Below are 18,312 nucleotides of genomic sequence, written 5' to 3' on the forward strand. Positions count from 1 at the left end.
CCATGCACACGCTGACTTCTTACACTTCAAATTCATGCTGACGTCATTCCAGGTTGTCCTCTCACTAGCCAAACAAGAATACTATACCCACTTAACCACCTCTCTTAGCTTCAATCCTCGCTGTCTCTTTACCACACTAAACTCCCTCCTCAAAGCACCCTCATCTCCTATACTCCTCTTCAATTTGTCTCCAAACTATGGCAGATTTCTTCTACAATAAGATCCAGAAGATTCACATTGAGCTCTCAATCGGGCAACCTCCTCCTCCCCCCTCCCCTCCCTCCAACTGTCCCTTCTGCTAACCTCCTCTCAACACCTGCCACCCTCTCCTATGAAATCACCAAGGAGGAAACCACATATCTCTCATCCTCCAAACCCACTACTTGTACCGTTCTTTGGGTTTTTGCAGCCCAAATCCATGACCTTGCATTTCTTAGCATTAAATTTTAGCTACCAAATTTCAGACCATTCTTCAAGCTTTGCTAGGTCTTTCTTCATGCACCTTTCAAACTGTCCTCTCTCCTGGTCACAAATATATACACACCCAGATGTAGGTGATAATTCCATTAGATGTTACTGCACATTAATTCCTTCTCCCATTGTCCCTGTAGGCCTTGGTCTTATTTAAGGACGGGAAAACCCGGATTCATGGCCCCGCCCTGATCCGCCTCCAGCCCTGCCCCCAAAAGGCCTCATCTTTTTTATATGCCGATCTCCATGCCACGTCGAGGGCTTCCAGTAGGTGTGGATGCATGTGACGTCCTCCGCGTGTGATTGCCGAAGGCCCTCCAAACACGGCAGAAGCTCAGGGCTTTCCAAAACCGTGTTTTTGGAAAGTCCGTCTGGGTTTTCCTGGACGTCTGGTAACCCTAGCCATGTATATTTCATTTTCTTTATTGCAATGCTCCTGTGAAGTCAAGTAATTAAGCCATGTGGGTTTCTTAATGGTTGTTAGGTACAGCAATACTCGTGAACACGTGGACACATGAAAAACAGAGTATTTCTATAGTCACAAAATTGACATCTGAGAAGGGAGGGGGAGGAGAGGGAAAGAGAGTCCTGGACAGGTGAAGAGCCTCCCCCTCTGAAATCCCCTAACACAGTGTTTTTCAACCTTTTTTGGGCAAAGGCACACTTGATTCATGAAAAAAATCACGAGGCACACCACCATTAGAAAATGTTAAAAAATTTAACTCTCTGCTTATATTGACTATATATAAAGTAATTCTCTTGAATAGGAATCAAATAAACACAAAGAAAGTATTTTATAATTACTTTATTACGAAATAAAAATTATAAAAATTATAAAATACTTTATTCAGTGCGAAACCTGGGCCTGTTTGGCTGAACACAAAGCTGATATTCTGGCTGGAATGGAAGAAAGACACACACGTAGCTCTTCGTCAACAGCTTTCAGTCTCTCTCTGTATTTGGTTTTTATAGCATACAAAAATAGACAAATATACCCTCCATCCTTTTTATTAAACCACAATAGCAGTTTTTAGCGCAGGGAGCTGCGCTGAATGCCCAGCGCTGCTCTTGACGCTCATAGGCTCCCTGCGCTAAAAACCACTATTGCGGTTTAGTAAAAGGGGACCATATTGTAAAATATAGACAGCAGATATAAATTCAGAACTGTGCATAGTAAGTGAAGGGAAGTTTTCATCTCTGGGAATTTACCCAGTTAACTATTAAGTTATTTGGGCAAATTCCTTTGAAAACTGTGGTAATACTGCCTCCACTTTGCTAAATTTAAAATCAAATCATTTTTCCTACCTTGTCTGGTGATTTCTGGTTGCACTTTCTTCTTCTGACTGTGCATCCAATCTTTCTTCCCTTCTATCAGCCTGTATGCTTTCTCTCCTCCACACCTCATTCCCTCCCCCAACTTTTTCTTCCTCTCTCCCTGACCTTTCTTTCTTTTTTTCTGTTTCTCTTCTTTCCTTCCGTTTCCCTGCCTGCCCCCTTTCTTTCTTTCTCCCTGCCGTTCCCCAAGCCACTGCCACTGCCGCTGCCATCGGGGAACAGGACCCACCAATGGATAACAGGCCCCAAAGCCGACGCGGACGCATGCTCTCCCTGACGTCAATTGTGCAATCGGAGAGGAAGTTCCGCCCAGCCAGGCAGCGATTGGCTGGCCCGAACTTCCTCTCCAACTACAGAATTGACGTCGGGGAGAAGAAGACTTATCGGCTCGATAGATTAGATCGCCAAGACAAAGTGAGTCCTGGGTGATCGACTCACTTTGCCTTGGCGAGCTACTGGCGCCCCTGCCTCGGGCCCCCTGTCAGCTCCGGGCCCGGCGGCCCTGCGGCACACCAGGCAACATCTCGCGGCACACTAGTGTGCCGCGGAACAGCGGTTGAAAAACACTGCCCTAACATATTAGGCCAATAAACACAACTGGTAAAGGCCTAAGATGGCTGGGAATGCTCTGACTAAAACTGTCAAGCCTTTGCGCAATCTATGCTTGCTGAAATCAGCAAGCCAAGCAAAACTTATGCTAAAAATGAGCGAGTGAAATGAAACTTATTCAACTCCTCCACCTGATAGTAAGATTTTCTATCAGCTGCCTTTATTTTTTTAAAAAGTTTTTTGGGGATCCTCAGCGCCACCACTCAGAGCTCAACTAGATTTCATTGCTCTAAGCTTTATGTGCCAGCTCCTCATCGGTTCCCTTTATTAATTTCAGTCTTATACGTTTAAATTATTGCTCTTGTGCAATCTATTAACATTTAAGCATGTACTTACCTTTTATCTTGTGGTCTCTGGCTAGGGGAAACATCTGCTGTAATGCCATACAAACAGGGACGTGAACCTAAGAAGGATGAGGACATGTCTTGACCAAGAAAACAAAAATACATTATTTGCGAGATCTATCCTGGAATGGGCGGATTCTTTTTTTTTTTTATGCAAAATTTAACAATTTATAATATCAAACGATACCAAAGAAAAAGGATTATTTCACAAAATTTTAGAATAATTATACATACAGTACAAAATTCCTTTTCAAGCCCACAAAATTGGGGAGTCAAACCTAAAGATCAACTAACATTTAAATGTAAAGAAAACTAAGAGGAATGGGCGGATTCTTACCGGACACTTTGCTCAAAATTGTTGAGTTGATATTAAAATGACATTTGATAGGAATAGCTAGTTATTTTAGTAAACAGGACATGCGCATGGTATGACACAGATATTATGAACCAATTAATAAACTGATAAATGTAATGACGTTTGTAAGTGACCAATAAAAACTAACAATATGATATGTGCCAACGTGGCCTTAAGCTGTCAAGAATTGTATAAGAGACAGCCGTTGTGATTATGAAAAGAGACAGACATCCAGGTATACTCAAACGCTTGAGGCATACTATCTGTCAGCTCCATATGCTGTAAAGATTTGTTCTTGTAACCTGTTATTGATTGTTAATAAAATATATATTAATTAAACCAGCAAATTGAGCTTCCATGAAGCCAATGGTATTGAAAGGCCGTAAACAGGCGGCTTTTCACATCTGATACTCACAATGAATATTCATTAGATTACCCAGATTACCCAGATCAAGAAGAACTCAGAACCTTTTCACCTTCCCCCCTCATAATGGTACCCGACGTAAGAAACTTTACGACAGACTTCTAGCAACACAGGCAGCGAAAACTGGCCCCACCATCACCAAACTGATGATCAAAACAACAGACATCAAAGTGTTTCGGAAAGAAATCAAAACATTTCTTTTCAAAAAACACGTCCTTACTTAATTTTCCCCTCCCCAATCGCACATGCAGTCTCCCCAGCAAATAACACACTAGTCATCCCCTCGAACCTCATATACCAAAAATATCCAGACTCCTAAATAAGCATCTCCCATAGGTATCCATTTAACCTTCTCCTAAATAAGCATCTCCCTTAGGTATCCACTTAACTGATTCCTTCAAAGTTAGGTATCTTTCTTCAGTTGCCTATATTGTCTTCCCCACTGAACTTTGTAACTACTTGAACCCTGTCAAGTTATTCTATCGATAAATCCAGATATTTTATACTTGTATTTCTATACCACAACATGTAATTTACTTGAATCGTTGTTATGTAATTCTCTCGGTAATGTCCTGATCTCTTTTAACTGTAATCCGCTTAGAACCGCAAGGCACAGGCGGAATAGAAATCACAAATGTAATGTAATGTAATTAGTCAGATTTGCATGCAGTGGAGGTAATATATGAAAATCTACCTGATGAATATTCATTGTATCATGAAAACCTAACTAGACAGGTTTGGGAACCACTGCGGTAGATGTTGTACAGCTAAGTGGAGATAACAGCTCATGACTAATTGCTGCTTCTTTTTTTTTTCTCTCTCTTTCAGATGGTCTCCTTGCTGTTCTGTGCCCTTCTGTTGGGTGGGCTCCAGGTGGAGTCAGCACCTAGTGCTGATCAGATTCAATTCCTGCCTGGACTGACTAAGCAGCCCATGTTCTACCAGTACTCTGGGTATTTGAATGTATTGAAGACCAAACACTTGCACTACTGGTCAGAAACTTTCTTTTTTCATAAATGTACCTTCTTTTTATGCTGCGGGGATTTGATCAGGATAAGAATAGCCTTATTGGGTCAGACCGATGGTCCGTCAAGCCCAGTAGCCCATTCTCAAGGGGGCCAATCCAGGTCACTGGTACCCTGGCCAAAACCCAAGGAGTAGCAACATTCCATTCAGAATCATAAATAATAGCAAGATTCTGGACTCCCAAAGAGTAACAAAACGATTCCGGAACCCCAAAGAGTAGCAACCTTCCATGCTACCAATCCAGGGCAAGCAGTGGATTCCCCCATTTCTTTGGAGTGAATTTCCACATGTTTGCATCATTGAATATGATGGAAAGTCCCTTGCTTAGCATGTAAATGGAAGTGACTGCCTATTATCCCAGGACAAGCAGGCAGATATTCTCACATGTGGGTGACGTCATCCACGGAGCCCTGACGCGGACAGCTTTTCAAGCAAACTTGATTGAAGTTTCAAAAATGTGGGACCAGACTGACCATCTGCATCTCGCATAATGTAACGGGCAATGGATGCATTGAAAAATAATTTTAGAACTGGCACATTGTTTCAGTGTGAAGTTCTCAAGTAGTTCACTAGGCACTGAAGTAATTCTGCTATGGTGACATATCTAAAAGTGTCGCTGCATATCCTGGATTTTTCATGCAAGTGGTACAATGCCTTTTCTGACCTGGCCTGTCCTTGCCAGTCAGGTTTTTCAGGATATCCAGAATGAATGCACATAAGCTTGATTTGCATACACTGCCTCTGTTATATACAAATTTCTCTCATGCATATTCACTGTGGCTATCCTGAAAAGCCTGACTGGCAAGGGGATACTCCAGGACAGAGTTGAGAAACACGCCTTGGAATCCGAACGCCCCAGTACTCGAACAACTTCGAATCCGAACAAAAAATTCGAGCAAATTTTGCCCCCCCTGGTATCGGCTTTGGAATCCGAACTCCCTGCACATTGTTCGTGTGTGTCTGTGTGTATGTTTCCCCAGCGCTCAGGCCACCCATACGTCGTTCAGTTCATTGTCGGAAGCTATAGTGAAAGCATCTCATGTTATTTTTGCCTTGTGTAATGTAGTGAGAAAAATACTGTATTGTATTATTATTATTTGTTAATATTTTACCTTAAAAGTCAGTGTATTTACTGTTAAAATTTGTGGGACCCAGGAACGGATTAATCCAGTGTCTTATTTTAAATGGGAAAAATTGTCTTGGAACTTGAACGGGGTTCTGGAAGGGATTAAGTTCAGATTCCACGGTATCACTGTAATTTATTTATCTGCCTTTTCATGTTCCAGAGTGTATAAGACAAACCTCTTTGTGGTGCTTAACTAAAACGCCAAAACAAATGAAGCTGTTGCAAGGAGTCTTTCATAACCCGTGATGGCTAAAAAAGAAGGCCTGTGCTAGATCATGTTTCTATTAGATTATGGTTACTGCGGATGGGCAGACTAGATGGGCCATTTGGCCTTTATCTGCCATCATGTTTCTATGTTTCTAATAGAAAGAACCCCAATCAAATATACTGGGTCAATAGTATAGCAAGTAAACTAAACTAAACTAAGCCTTAAGTTTATATACCGCATCATCTCCACGGAGGTGGGGCTCGACACAGTTTACAAAGCTTAAAAATATAAGAAGAGAGGGGATAAAGGGTTTACAAAAGCATATAAAAAGAGGGGATGTAGACAGGAGAAGAGATGTTATATGCTAGAGAAAAGCCAGGTTTTCAGTTGTTTTCGGAATAGTTGGAGGGAGCCCAGATTCCGCAGCGGGACAGTGAGATCGTTCCAAAGGCCCGTGATTTTGGAGAGGAGGGATCTACCCAGTTTACCTGCATGGAGGATGCCGTGTAGAGAGGGGAAGGATAGTTTGTCTGTGGGCTGATCTGGTGGTAGCAGGCGTCTGGGCGAGGAAGGATAGAGGGATTAGGGGTGGAAGGATGCCATGAATGATCTTGAAAGCCAGGCAGGAGCATTTGAAATGAATTCTGGAAAGTACTGGGAGCCAGTGAAGATTGGTAAATAGTTGGGAGACGTGGTCAGATTTGCGTTTAGCAAAAATCAGCTTGGCCGCAGTATTCTGGATAAGCTGTAGTCTCCCAAAGGATAGAAAAAAACAAAAATAAAGGAGAACTCCTTATGTATAGAAAAGACTTTCAACCAGAGAGGTGCTCAGAACCTTGAATAAAGGTGATGAAAAATACTAACTGGGGAAAACCCCTATAAGTGTTTCAATGCTCTATCATTGCATCTTTTCCATTGGAAGAAAGAAATCCGTGAAAAACTTGTGCAAAAACTTAACTGGTGTCAAAAATGTATACAGTGGTACCTCGGTTTACGAGTGCACCGGTTTGCGAGTGTTTTGCAAGACGAGCAAAACATTTGCAAAATCAGCGCCTCGGAAACTCGATTTGCGAGCGCCCCCCCCCCCTGCGAACCGGCACCCTCCCCCCCGCGATCCGGCACCCCCCTGCCGCGATCTGAGGTCCCCCCAACCCACCCAAACCCTCTTCTTACTTTTCTGTAGCCTCCGCAGCGGCACCGGCACCAGCGTGTCCTGTGCGTGGTGCCGGTGCCTGAAGATCTGCTTCCTGTGCAAGGCCCGTGAACTCTCACGTCGAACGTGAACTCTCAAGGCCCAGCACAGGAAGCAGATCTTCAGGCACCACGCACAGGACATGCTGGTGCCGGTGCCGCTGCGGAGGCTACAGAAAAGTAAGAAGAGGGTTCGGGTGGGTTGGGGGGACCACAGGTCGCGGCGGGGGGGTGCCCGATGGCGGCAGGGGGGGTGCCCAATGGCGGCGGGGGGTGCCGGATCGCGGGGGGGGAGGGGGCCGGTTCGCGGGGGGGCCTTCGGGGGGAGCAATGCCGGTTCTCGTGGGGGGGGGGGGGGCAGCGCTGCTGGCCTCGGGGGGGGGGGGGTGGAAACATATCAAAGCAAGTTTCCCTTACTTCCTATGGGGAAACTTGCTTTGATATACAAGCATTTTGGATTACGAGCATGCTCCTGGAACGGATTATGCTCGTAATCCAAGGTACCACTGTATATATTTTTGACACCAGTTAAGTTTTTGCACATGTTTTTCACGGATTTCTTTCTTCCAATGGAGAAAATGCAATGATAGAGCATTGAAACACTTATAGGGGTTTTCCCCAGTTAGTGTTTTTCATCACCTTTATTCAAGGTTCTGAGCACTTCTCTGGTTGAAAGTCTTTTCTATACATAAGGAGTTCTCCTTTATTTTTGTTTATTTGTCTAATAGAAAGAATACATGACTTGGTTTTATAGTGAGAAAACAATGGTGTTTTCAGTTGTGATGGGTTATTCAAGTTTCAAGCAGGGCTGTGGAGTCGTAGTCGGAGGAAATTTCGGGTACCTGGAGTCGAAGTCAGAAGTACAAAAAACTGAGGAGTCAGAGTCGGAACATTTATCTACCGACTCCACAGCCCTGGTTTCAAGTTGAATGGAGATTTGATTAATTGCTTAATCATAATTCTAAGCGATGTACATAATAATAAAATTACAAAATGTGGGGAACAATACAATAAATAACAAAAATCAGGTCTGACAAGACTATTAACAAACGTAACAGAACTAAGAACATAAGGGAAGAGAGGGATAAGAACTACAAATTACAAAAGTTAAAGAGACATATAAGGGAGATACAGAAGGAAAGGGAAGTTAAAAATTACTTCAATAAAATTAGAGAGAAAGTAAAATTGGTTGGAAAATTAAATGGCTAATTTTCAAAGGCGTCTTTAAAAAGAAAGCTCTTTAGTTTACTTTTGAATTTTTCTAAGTTGTGTTCTTCCCTCAAGTGAATAGGAAGTGAGTTCCAAGTTTGGGGGACTGTAACAGAAAAAATCAATTGCCATCTAGTATTAATAATTCTAAGAGAGGGAATCGTCAGCAAGTGCTGTTCAGTAGATCTTAACGTTCTATTGGAAGTATATGGAATTAATAACTTATAAATGAAAGCTGGAGTTTTGTAAAGAAGGGATTTGAATGTGAGCAAACATAGTTTATATGTTATCTGGTGAGCAACTGGAAGCCAGTGCGCTTTATTGAGAAGGGGTGTTACGTGATCAAACTTCTTAGCTTTGAATATGAGCTTGATAGAAGCATTCTGAATAATTTGTAGACACTTGATTTCATTTTGAGCTATTCCCTTGAATAGGGCATTGCAGTAATCGGTTTTGGAAATCACGAGAGAGTGGATAAGACTATTGAGGGATTTAGTGCAGAGAAATTGTGAAGCTGAGCGAATTTGGCGAAGCCTAAAGAAAGTTGATTTGATAATGCTACTAATGTGATCATGAAAGGATAGTTTGTAATCAAAAATAATCCCTAGAATCTTAATATTACTTACTGGTTATAAGGGAGAGCCCTTAATAGAGATTGGAAAATTCAGTTTTAAATTATCTCTCCATGGAAAGACCATCACATTTGATTTATTAACGTTGAGTGCTAGTCTATTAGTATTCAGCCATTGGTGTATTTTTTCAGGTTTCATATTAATTGTTATTGTATCCAGAAGATTATTAGTTTCTAACAGATGTAGGAGCTGAATGTCATCGCACCAACCCTTCATGATATATAAAGATGTGTCATGAGGATCCAGGAGGTTGTTCATGAGTTTTAGGAGGCAAAGCTTACCAGTAACTAAGGGGTCCTTTCTACCAACCTGCAGTTAAAAAGTGGTCTTAATGCACCCTTGTGTGAGTTTTTCCTGCATGCTAAGGCCATGTTTACAAAAAATAAATAAAATTAGTTTGTGTACTTACCACCACCACTCATTGTGTAGGCAATAAGGGCTCATGCCTTATTCTACGCTAATCAGTTAGCATCTGGTAGTTTAGCACAGGAATGCCGACTCTTTCCCACACCAGGTGTGGTTAGCGTGTATCTAGAGAATGACACGGGGACAAATTTTTCCCTGTCCCCACAGGAATTCATTTTCCCGTCCAGGCGAGTTCTTTTCCTGTCCTTGCCCCGTTCCTGCAAGCTCTGTCCTCATCTGCGCAAGCCTCAAATACTTTCAAATCCTAAGTAGCAACATTCTGTAGCTGAGATTGTGATGTCATAATGCCTCATTCCACCAATGCCTAAGCTCCGTCCTCACCTGCACAAGCCTCAAACACTTTAAAATCATAAGTAGCAGCATTCTAGAGCTCAGATTGTGATGTCATAATGCCTCATTCCACCAATGCCTAAGCTCCGTCCTCATCTGCACAAGCCTCAAACCCTTTAAAATCCTAAGTAGCAACATTCTAGAGCTCAGACTGTGATGTCATAATGCCTCATTCCACCAATGCCTAAGCTCCGTCCTCATCCGCACAAGCCTCAAACACTTAAAATTATAAAGTGTTCAGGGTATCTGAAGTTAGGGCTGGGCTTACAGGAATGGGAGAGTGACAAAACTTGCAGAGATGAGATGGGGAAAGTCAGTTCCTGCAAGGACAGGGAAAAATTTGTCCCCGTGTCATTCTCTAATGTGTGCATGTTGGGCATTTAATTTAGGATGGCTGAGTGTATCCTTCAGTATGCCATTTTAAGTTGTAAGGACCCAGATGCCTGAAGTGTATTCTGATTGGCTGTTGAAGAATAAACACATGGCATTTTTTTAATCTTGTTACTAAACCACTTAGATATTTTCCTTTTTTAAAATTTCTTCAGGTTTGTGGAATCTCAAGGTGATCCTAGTACGTCCCCTGTGGTTTTGTGGCTGAATGGGGGACCTGGCTGCAGCTCCTTGGATGGTCTCCTGACAGAGCATGGTCCTTTCCTGGTGAGGAATTCTTCATGCCTCTGATTCCGCAAGTCTCAGAAGCTTTTGGAATGCTTTGATAATGCTGTTTACTAAGATTTTAGAGAGTGAGGCCACCACTGCTGCCTCCTGCAAAAGATGATGGGGAGGAAATAGCTGAGCACTTGTCTTTCCTGCCAGTCCTGTAACAGCACTTGCTTGAATACGGTTTCCCACCCTATAAATTGAAGGCATTTTGAAGCCTTGTATAGGATGTGTGCTGTATAAATGATGCTGTATCACTTAAGGGTTTTCCACCCTGAATCGTTCTCGTTCTAGCAAGATAACTCTCTCTTCACTTCCAGATTCAGCCGGATGGTAGCACTCTGGAGTACAATCCCTATTCCTGGAACAAGGTACGTCAAGATCTCACCCCGTTTCCCTCTCTTAACAAATATATGGGAATAGTATTGAGATGTTGTAACCTCTCTGCTCTGTGCTATAGTTTTATTTACAAAATCGTGTACACATTGTGCACTATTTCCAGTTCTAGGTGAACAATGAAACGTATGATTGTATAATCCTTTAAACAAAATATTACACACAAAGATTGGACAAAGTAACAAGTCATAAAATATGAAAATAAAAGTGAAAATATTAGAGGAAGAGATGTCTTAGTTACCTTTTTCTATTCCATAGTATCTTTATGGCTTCTAGAAATTCTTCTTTTCTGTCTAGATTGCAAATGTTCTTTACCTGGAGTCTCCTGCAGGGGTTGGATTTTCCTACTCAGATGACAAGAACTATGTGACTAATGATACAGAGGTAAGATGACGTTGGCTGTGTTCAGTGTTAGCACAAATGCATCTTTTCAGACTGCTGTAGAGAAACTAAGGGCCTTAATGCGCAGGATAGCGCGTGCTAGACCTTAACGCCAGTATTGAGCTGGCGTTAGTTCTAGAAGCGTAGCGCGGGTTTAGCACACACTAAAATGCTGCGTGCGCTAAAAACGCTAGCGCACTTTAGTAAAAGGAGCCCTAAATCAAACTTATACCAGTGTCCCGCAACTAAACATAGTGGCCGCAGCTCGAGGCATCTGGCAGTGCGTGGACGACAACGCGATGATGTCATGCGCATACATGACATCATCACATTGATGTCTGTGAATGTTGAGGAAGGGAAGAGAAGTCCTGTGTAGGAAAAGCCCAGGTGAAGACCCCTGAGAATTCCCCAATGTAGCAGAAACAGGCCAATACAGCTAAGACCTAAAATGGTTGCTGAAAGAGCAAAATGGACACTTGACTAAAAACTGTCAGCTTTGAAAGACACTTCTGCTTTCTTGAGAGCAAGGTCAAACAGAAGGCACAGCTGGAGAGAAAAACAATTCTAGTGAAAAAGGGATCTTGGCACTATAGTAGCAGGATAAGCTGATAAGTTTCACAAGAAAAAGGATGAAAAATTCACCACGATACTGACAGATGCTGCGCAAGGAACAAGGGATGTAAAAATATGAGAGCTAACCACAAAGCTAAAAAGCCGTTGGGCCAAGGTACTCAAGGGAGGGACTCTGATATATTAACAGGACAATTACTGGGAAAGAGAATAGATGTAGATAGAAAAAGGCGTGACACACAGTACCACTCATTATACTAATCAATCCATAGATTAATGAATGAGATAAGGAATATGATTAACCAATGAAAATGTAACATGCACCAACGTGGACCAGAGCTGTCGGAATCATATAAAAGAAAGCTTGACCACATAACCATAAGTTCTATGCGGTTTGCAAAAGATTATAAACTTAAGACAGTTTGATAATGACTGAAAAATTTTGAACAAGTATTTTGAGAAAAGATGAGTTTTCAGTTGGGTTCTGAAGTGTTATAAGAACAAGCTCCAGGCAATAACAATCATGGGAAGCCGCTTGGAATGCTAAAGTACGGTCAAGAAATTTCTTGCTTTTACAGCCCTGTACTGACAGGAAAAGTAAACAGGGCATGGGATCTTCTACTACAGTGGTATCTCGGTTTACGAGTGCACCAGTTTGCGAGTGTTTTGCAAGACGAGCAAAACATTCGCAAACTTGGTGCTTCATAAACCGAGCTTGCCTTGCTGTACGAGCGCCCCGGCGATCCGGCATCCCCCCCCAGCGATCCGGCATCCTCCCCCCCGCTCGCATTGCCCCCCCTCCACCGCGATCCTACGTCTGGGCTGGGCTGGACTGGCTTTGAGCATTTGCGCATGCTCAAAGCCTTCTGGTCTCGCTTTCAATCTCGGAGAGAGCGAGACCAGAAGGCTTTGAGCATTCGCAAATGCTCAAAGCCAGCCCAGCCCAGAAGAAGGAGGATCTCCGACGCACTGCCCAACCGCGCCAGAAGAGGGAGGATCTTCGGGCACCGGCACTGGTGCCAAGTCAGGTAAAGGATGTCATTGACTGCTCGGGAGGGAGGAAAGTAGGATCGCGGTGGAGGGGGGGCAACGCGAGCGGGGGGGATGCTAGTTTGCAGGGGGGGGAAGCTGGATCGCGGGGAGGAGTTTGGAACAGCGTCGGATTCCTCAAGGGGGGGGGAGAATGGAGCAGCGCCGGTAGCTTCGTGGAGGGGGGGGGGGAGGAGGTGGAACCAATCAAAGCAGTTTCCCTTACTTCCTATGGGGAAACTTGCTTTGATATATGAGCAATTTGGTTTACGAGCATGCTTCTGGAACGAATTATGCTCGTAAACCAAGGTTCCACTGTATATTTATACGATGCTAAAGAAAATCTATTAGCCATGTAAAACGGAGCGGTACCATACATAGCCTTATAGCGGTCTATAGTGGTTTATAATTTTTTCCACTATTGAAGGGTGGCCAGTTGCTGGAGCAGTTGAGCTTTGGCTTCTTTAGGAGTGTGACTTTTTTTCAGCTATACCGTCACACTGAGGGCATCTCATAAGAAAAGAATAAAATCAAATTCAATAATCATTGTTATACTCAAATATCTCCTGTCCTCGTCTGTATTTACACTTTTTTCTAGTTTTGAACATGTGGCATCAGAACTGAACAGTGGGTTCATGTGATGCTTGCCTGTCTAGTCTTATGTCGAGCGGGAGTTCCAGTACAGTTCACACTTTTTGTTTTTTTACCCAGGTTGCCATGAATAATTACCTGGCCCTGAAGGAGTTCTTTCGCCTCTTCTTAGAATTCAGCAGAAATGAATTTTTCATCTTTGGTGAGAGCTATGGAGGTATCTATGTCCCAACCCTTGCTGAAATAGTGATGCAGGATTCCAGCATCAACCTAAAGGTAAGAAGAGCTCACCACAGGATCCAGGATGATGCTGTATACAAACTGTCCTTTCCTTCCAATTATCACAGAATTGTGACTGGATAGAAGAGAAATATTATAAATGTGTTCTGATGAACAGCAGTTAGACTCTCCAGGATCGCCATGTAATTGAGCAGAAAGCACCCTCACCTCATTCTCCCGTAGACTGTGTGTGCATAGCTGGTGGTCTCCAAAGATGTCTTTTGGTATCGCTGTGAAACTGGATGTTTTGTTGTAGGGAATCGCTATTGGAAATGGTTTGGCAAGCTATGAAGACAATCAGAATTCTTTGATATATTTTGCTTACTACCACGGACTCCTGGGGGTCAGGTAAGGACATAGCAATGGGCGTATTAGACTGGTAGCAGTGTGTGCTTCATACATTTCTTGCTAGGAAATGAAGCACCATGATGGTATGAATTGCGGAAGAAAAATTCCAAATAGCAGATGGTGTGCTTGTATTTTAACTTTTTTTCTGAGATCCGTTACAGCAAGATAAGGATTTCTCAGTACTAAATCTTTCACTAGTTTTCTGCCTGTAGCTTATCTTTTTTTCTTTTCCTTAGAAAACCAGGGATCACAATGAAATAGGAAGCCAGAAAAATAGCTCAAGTGTAGAAATAAACTGACTCCAATATAGAATTCTGTCTACAGAGAGTGGTCAAATCATATATACTCCGCTCAGAGATATGAAACTCGAAAAAAGGAAGGCTAAAAAGCTTTAGAGTCAGCTTAGTAGTGATTGAGACAGCATAGTTAGCACCGACATTTATCAGTCGTATGAAGAATCATCTAATGAAGCACTTTTGAAACACACTGTCGGGTCTCCCGAAGCAGACACCGAAACGGGGCCGCGTTGGGATCCCTTGAATCAGTTTACAAGTTAAGTGCTTTTATTACATTCATCTAGTTTTGACAGTGTATCCATGCACACTATGAACATTTGAATCAATTGAATAATTTCAAAAGCATCATCTTTTTGAAACTTAGTATTTTTGTTTTTGAAACTATTGGACTATCAGATATAAAGTTTCCATCTAGTCTCAGAGAGTGATCTGTTATAAATATCGCAATGACTGGAAGGTGAACTCTTTTCACAAAGGTGGCTTTTTAGCCTTCCTTTTTTCGAGTTTCATATCTCTGAGCAGAGTATATATGATTTGACCACTCTCTGTAGACAGAATTCTATATTGGAGTCAGTTCATTTGTACACTTGAGTCATCTTTTTTTCTTGGCCATTTTTTTGTGCCTTTATCTGAAGCAAAGCATGCAAATGCTTTAGAGCAGTGTATTGCAGACTGTGTGCCACGGCACACGAGATGCCAGCAAGGAGGAGAGGCGCCAGCTGACTGCTTACACGACGTGCCGATGACTCTCCTCTCCCCCACCAGCAAAAGGACAGATTCAGGGTCTGGCCGGAGAGCCTCCGTGCATGCGCAGACATTGACATGATGTATGCGCACTTCCGGGTGCCTTCCAGTGGCGAAACGTTTGTGGGACACTGCTTTAGAGTGATATGAAAATCTACATGCATGGCTTTCAGGTGCCCCAGAAGGGTGTCATGTTCTTCTCACTACAAGCTTGACTAACTAAGTTGTCATATCATTGGGATAGCAGATGGCATTGACTTCCGAGTACCTCTGAGCCAAGATCTAAAATTGACGGTATAAATTGCCATTGTCTGTGCTCACAGTGTGATGTTGTATTCTCTTGATCTGTACTTTGCCATTAGATTTTCTGCCTCCTCTTTTTCCAGGCTCTGGTTAGACCTACAAACCTTATGTTGTCCCAAAGGACAGTGCAACTTCTATGATAATCCCGATGCAAACTGCACACAGAACGTGAGTATGATTTACACAAAATGATTGCAGGCTTGTCCTACGTTCCTTTTCAGGCCTGTGCAGTCTAGAAGAGTGCTAGAAAACCTCTATGCTGCTCTGCTCTTGTCTGTATACCATCTGCCTCCAGGATAGTATCCCATAAAGATTCTTTAGAGCAACCTGAAGATCTGACTGATTGCTTTGGGGTTCCTCTTCCCTCTTCTTCCCCTCAAAAGCTTCCTGATGTGTTCCTGGATTAGGAACAGAGTTGTGGGTCAGTTCATTGGATCATAATATATAGTCCTGCCAGAAGAATAAATGTATAATGGGGGCTTCCTGTGTACACCAGGATAAAGTCAGCCAAATGCTGGTGTTAATTCAACAGATTCAATATCTAGTCTTCATAAACCACTTTACATAAACTGTTCACGATCCTCAGAGGGCTAAGGTGTTATTCAACGGCACTATACCAGCCCAGGCTTCCCAGATCTTTTTCTTTCTGCGAATGTGCTAGTTACCCCCACCTCGGTGCATTCAACAGCTATTAAACAGCTCTATTTGAGAGGGAAGGTAGGGAGAGGTGAGAGTTCAGGTAAGCAACCTTGCTTCCTCCATGGACAACCAGGATGAGTTAACGTACACTGCCCAGCAGAAGACACTGGAGGAGTGTGTTTGCTCTGCAGTGTGGGATGAACACAGGATCTAGAATCAGAAAATAATAGTAAATATTGAAGAACTAAAGCCAGTACTGGGCAGACTTGCACCGTCTGTGTCTGTATATGGCCGTTTGGTGGAGGATGGGCTGGAGTGAGCTTTGACGGAGACTTTAGTAGTTGGAACCTAAGAACAGTACCGGGCAGAGCTTTGGATTCTTGCTCAGAAATAGCTAAGAAGAAGAAAAAAAACCAACAGATTTTTAGATTGAATCAGGTTGGGCAGACTAGATGGACTAGTCGGGTCTTTATCTGCTGTCATCTACTATGTTACTACAGGCTGCAAAGGTTGGCGCTAAAGTTCACAGATGCATGCGGTTTTAGTGATGGGGCCCTTAAGGTGAACAGATCATGTGCCAAGACTTTGCTTGGGAGAAGGAAAGCAATGCAGCACAATTCTGGTCCACTACAGTAACATTCAAAAAGGATCCAAGTAAATCATCAACTATAGTGCTGAAAGGTGTATGCAGCGCTGTACATTTTTTTTTTTATATTTTATTTCTTTATTAATTTTCAATTTAAATCAAGCTAACCACTTGTACAGAAAGCAATAGTCATAATAACAAATAATCATAAGGTAATTTAACATCCAATAAAGAAACATTATTTAACTATTTATGCTCAAGTCCTCCTACTGGATCCAAGTTTTTAAATTTAGCGAAAAATTAAAATTACAGAAATTATTTTTGCAAGATGCTAAAAGCAGAAGCACTGAAAAATGAGGTTTCTTAATTATATTAGGGTTCAAGATAATCCTCCATCCAGACGAGACGTAGCTACAAAAGTTGTCAATTGAGATGGTTCAAAGAATACATATTTAACAGAACGGTAACACACTATACATTTACATGGGTGTCTCAAATAAAAGGTAGCCCCAAGAGAAGTAACCCCAGGTTTCAAAAGAAGAAATTTGCGGCGACGCTTCTGTGTCTCCCTTGTAAGATCAGGAAACATCTGTACTTTACAACCAAGAAAAATTTTTTGTCTAGTTTTAAAGTAAAGTCTTAATAACCATGTTTTATCTAACGGAAGCGCCACAGTCAGAATCAAAGTTGCTGGTGATGCCAAGTCTTTATCAGATGTCTCCAATAATTCTGAAACATTTAAAGTTTGTTGGCCCAGTTCTTTTTGTTGATTTACAGAAACTTTCGTAGGCAAATAATAGACACGTGAGAATGGTGGTAACATTTCTTCTGATACTTCTAGAATTTCCATCAAATATCTCTTAAGCATTTCTCTTGGATTTACCATTTCTAATTTAGGAAAGTTAATTGTTCTCAAGCATTTCAACTTTCCTTCTCAAGTTGGTATTGTCTTTAATTAGCGCTGTACATTTTAACATACAAAAGACAAGTCCCTGCTCAGGAGAGCTTGCAATCTAATTTAGACAGGACATTTCAGGCTTGGGGAGATTATGGTAGAGGAAATGATACAGTGGGTCTAGGTATCGTGACAGCAGTGAGTGGGAGTTGGTTGAAAGCAGTTTCAAAAAAGTGGGCTTTTAGCTTAGATTTGAATATTGCTAGAGATGGAGCTGTTGATCTGGCAGGCTGAGAAGGTCTGCACTGCACAATCAAAGCTGGTAATGACCTTCAGTGGCTAAGGCATAGAGAAACCTGAAATGTTAGGGATTTTTTCAGGGTTGTGTGGTGGTGGTTTTTTTTGTGTGTGTTTTTTTTTTTTAATAATGCCAGCAGCAGGTACAGATTCCGTTGAGATTTCATCATCGTCACCTTCAGGAACATTTGGGCGAGCCATCTTATGATTCTATTGCTCTCAAATGGACTCAGGATCTTTCCTGCGAGGTGACTGCTTCCACGATCCGTAGGGGGACCTTTCGGACAGCTCGGGTGTCCCATAGTGTGATACTGTTTGAAATGAATTACAAATTTTTGCACCGGCTCTACAGGTCTACCTCTTACCAATTTCGGGCAAAAATGTGTCTGTCCGACCAATGCCGCAAATGTTTTCACTCTCCATCTATTCTGGGCCATCAGTTCTGGTCTTGCACTCGGATCTCTACCTTTTGGCAGCAGCTTTGTGCTCATATTCAAACCATGTGGAATTACAAATTTGCACTGGATCCGGTGATGTTGTTTATGTTGGATCATATTCCCTTGTCTGCACCGAAGGGGTTTCGCAGCTTTCTGTCTAGAGCAGTGTTGTTGG

At 42.4% G+C, this 18,312-nt stretch overlaps 1 protein-coding gene across 1 annotated transcript in view; it reads left to right on the forward strand.

Moving 5' to 3' along the window:
• Nucleotides 1–18,312, forward strand: part of LOC117345753 (lysosomal protective protein-like) — a 47,523-nt gene that overhangs the window by 4,198 nt on the left and 25,013 nt on the right. Inside the window, exons 2-8 of the mRNA XM_033914856.1 lie at nucleotides 4,367–4,530; nucleotides 10,232–10,343; nucleotides 10,667–10,717; nucleotides 11,040–11,126; nucleotides 13,434–13,589; nucleotides 13,849–13,940; nucleotides 15,367–15,451. Of these exons, the coding sequence (XP_033770747.1) occupies nucleotides 4,367–4,530; nucleotides 10,232–10,343; nucleotides 10,667–10,717; nucleotides 11,040–11,126; nucleotides 13,434–13,589; nucleotides 13,849–13,940; nucleotides 15,367–15,451 (747 nt within the window). The remainder of the gene's footprint in view (nucleotides 1–4,366; nucleotides 4,531–10,231; nucleotides 10,344–10,666; nucleotides 10,718–11,039; nucleotides 11,127–13,433; nucleotides 13,590–13,848; nucleotides 13,941–15,366; nucleotides 15,452–18,312) is intronic.

The sequence above is a fragment of the Geotrypetes seraphini genome, chromosome 11 (genome assembly GCF_902459505.1).
Source record: "Geotrypetes seraphini chromosome 11, aGeoSer1.1, whole genome shotgun sequence".
NCBI lineage: Eukaryota > Metazoa > Chordata > Amphibia > Gymnophiona > Dermophiidae > Geotrypetes > Geotrypetes seraphini.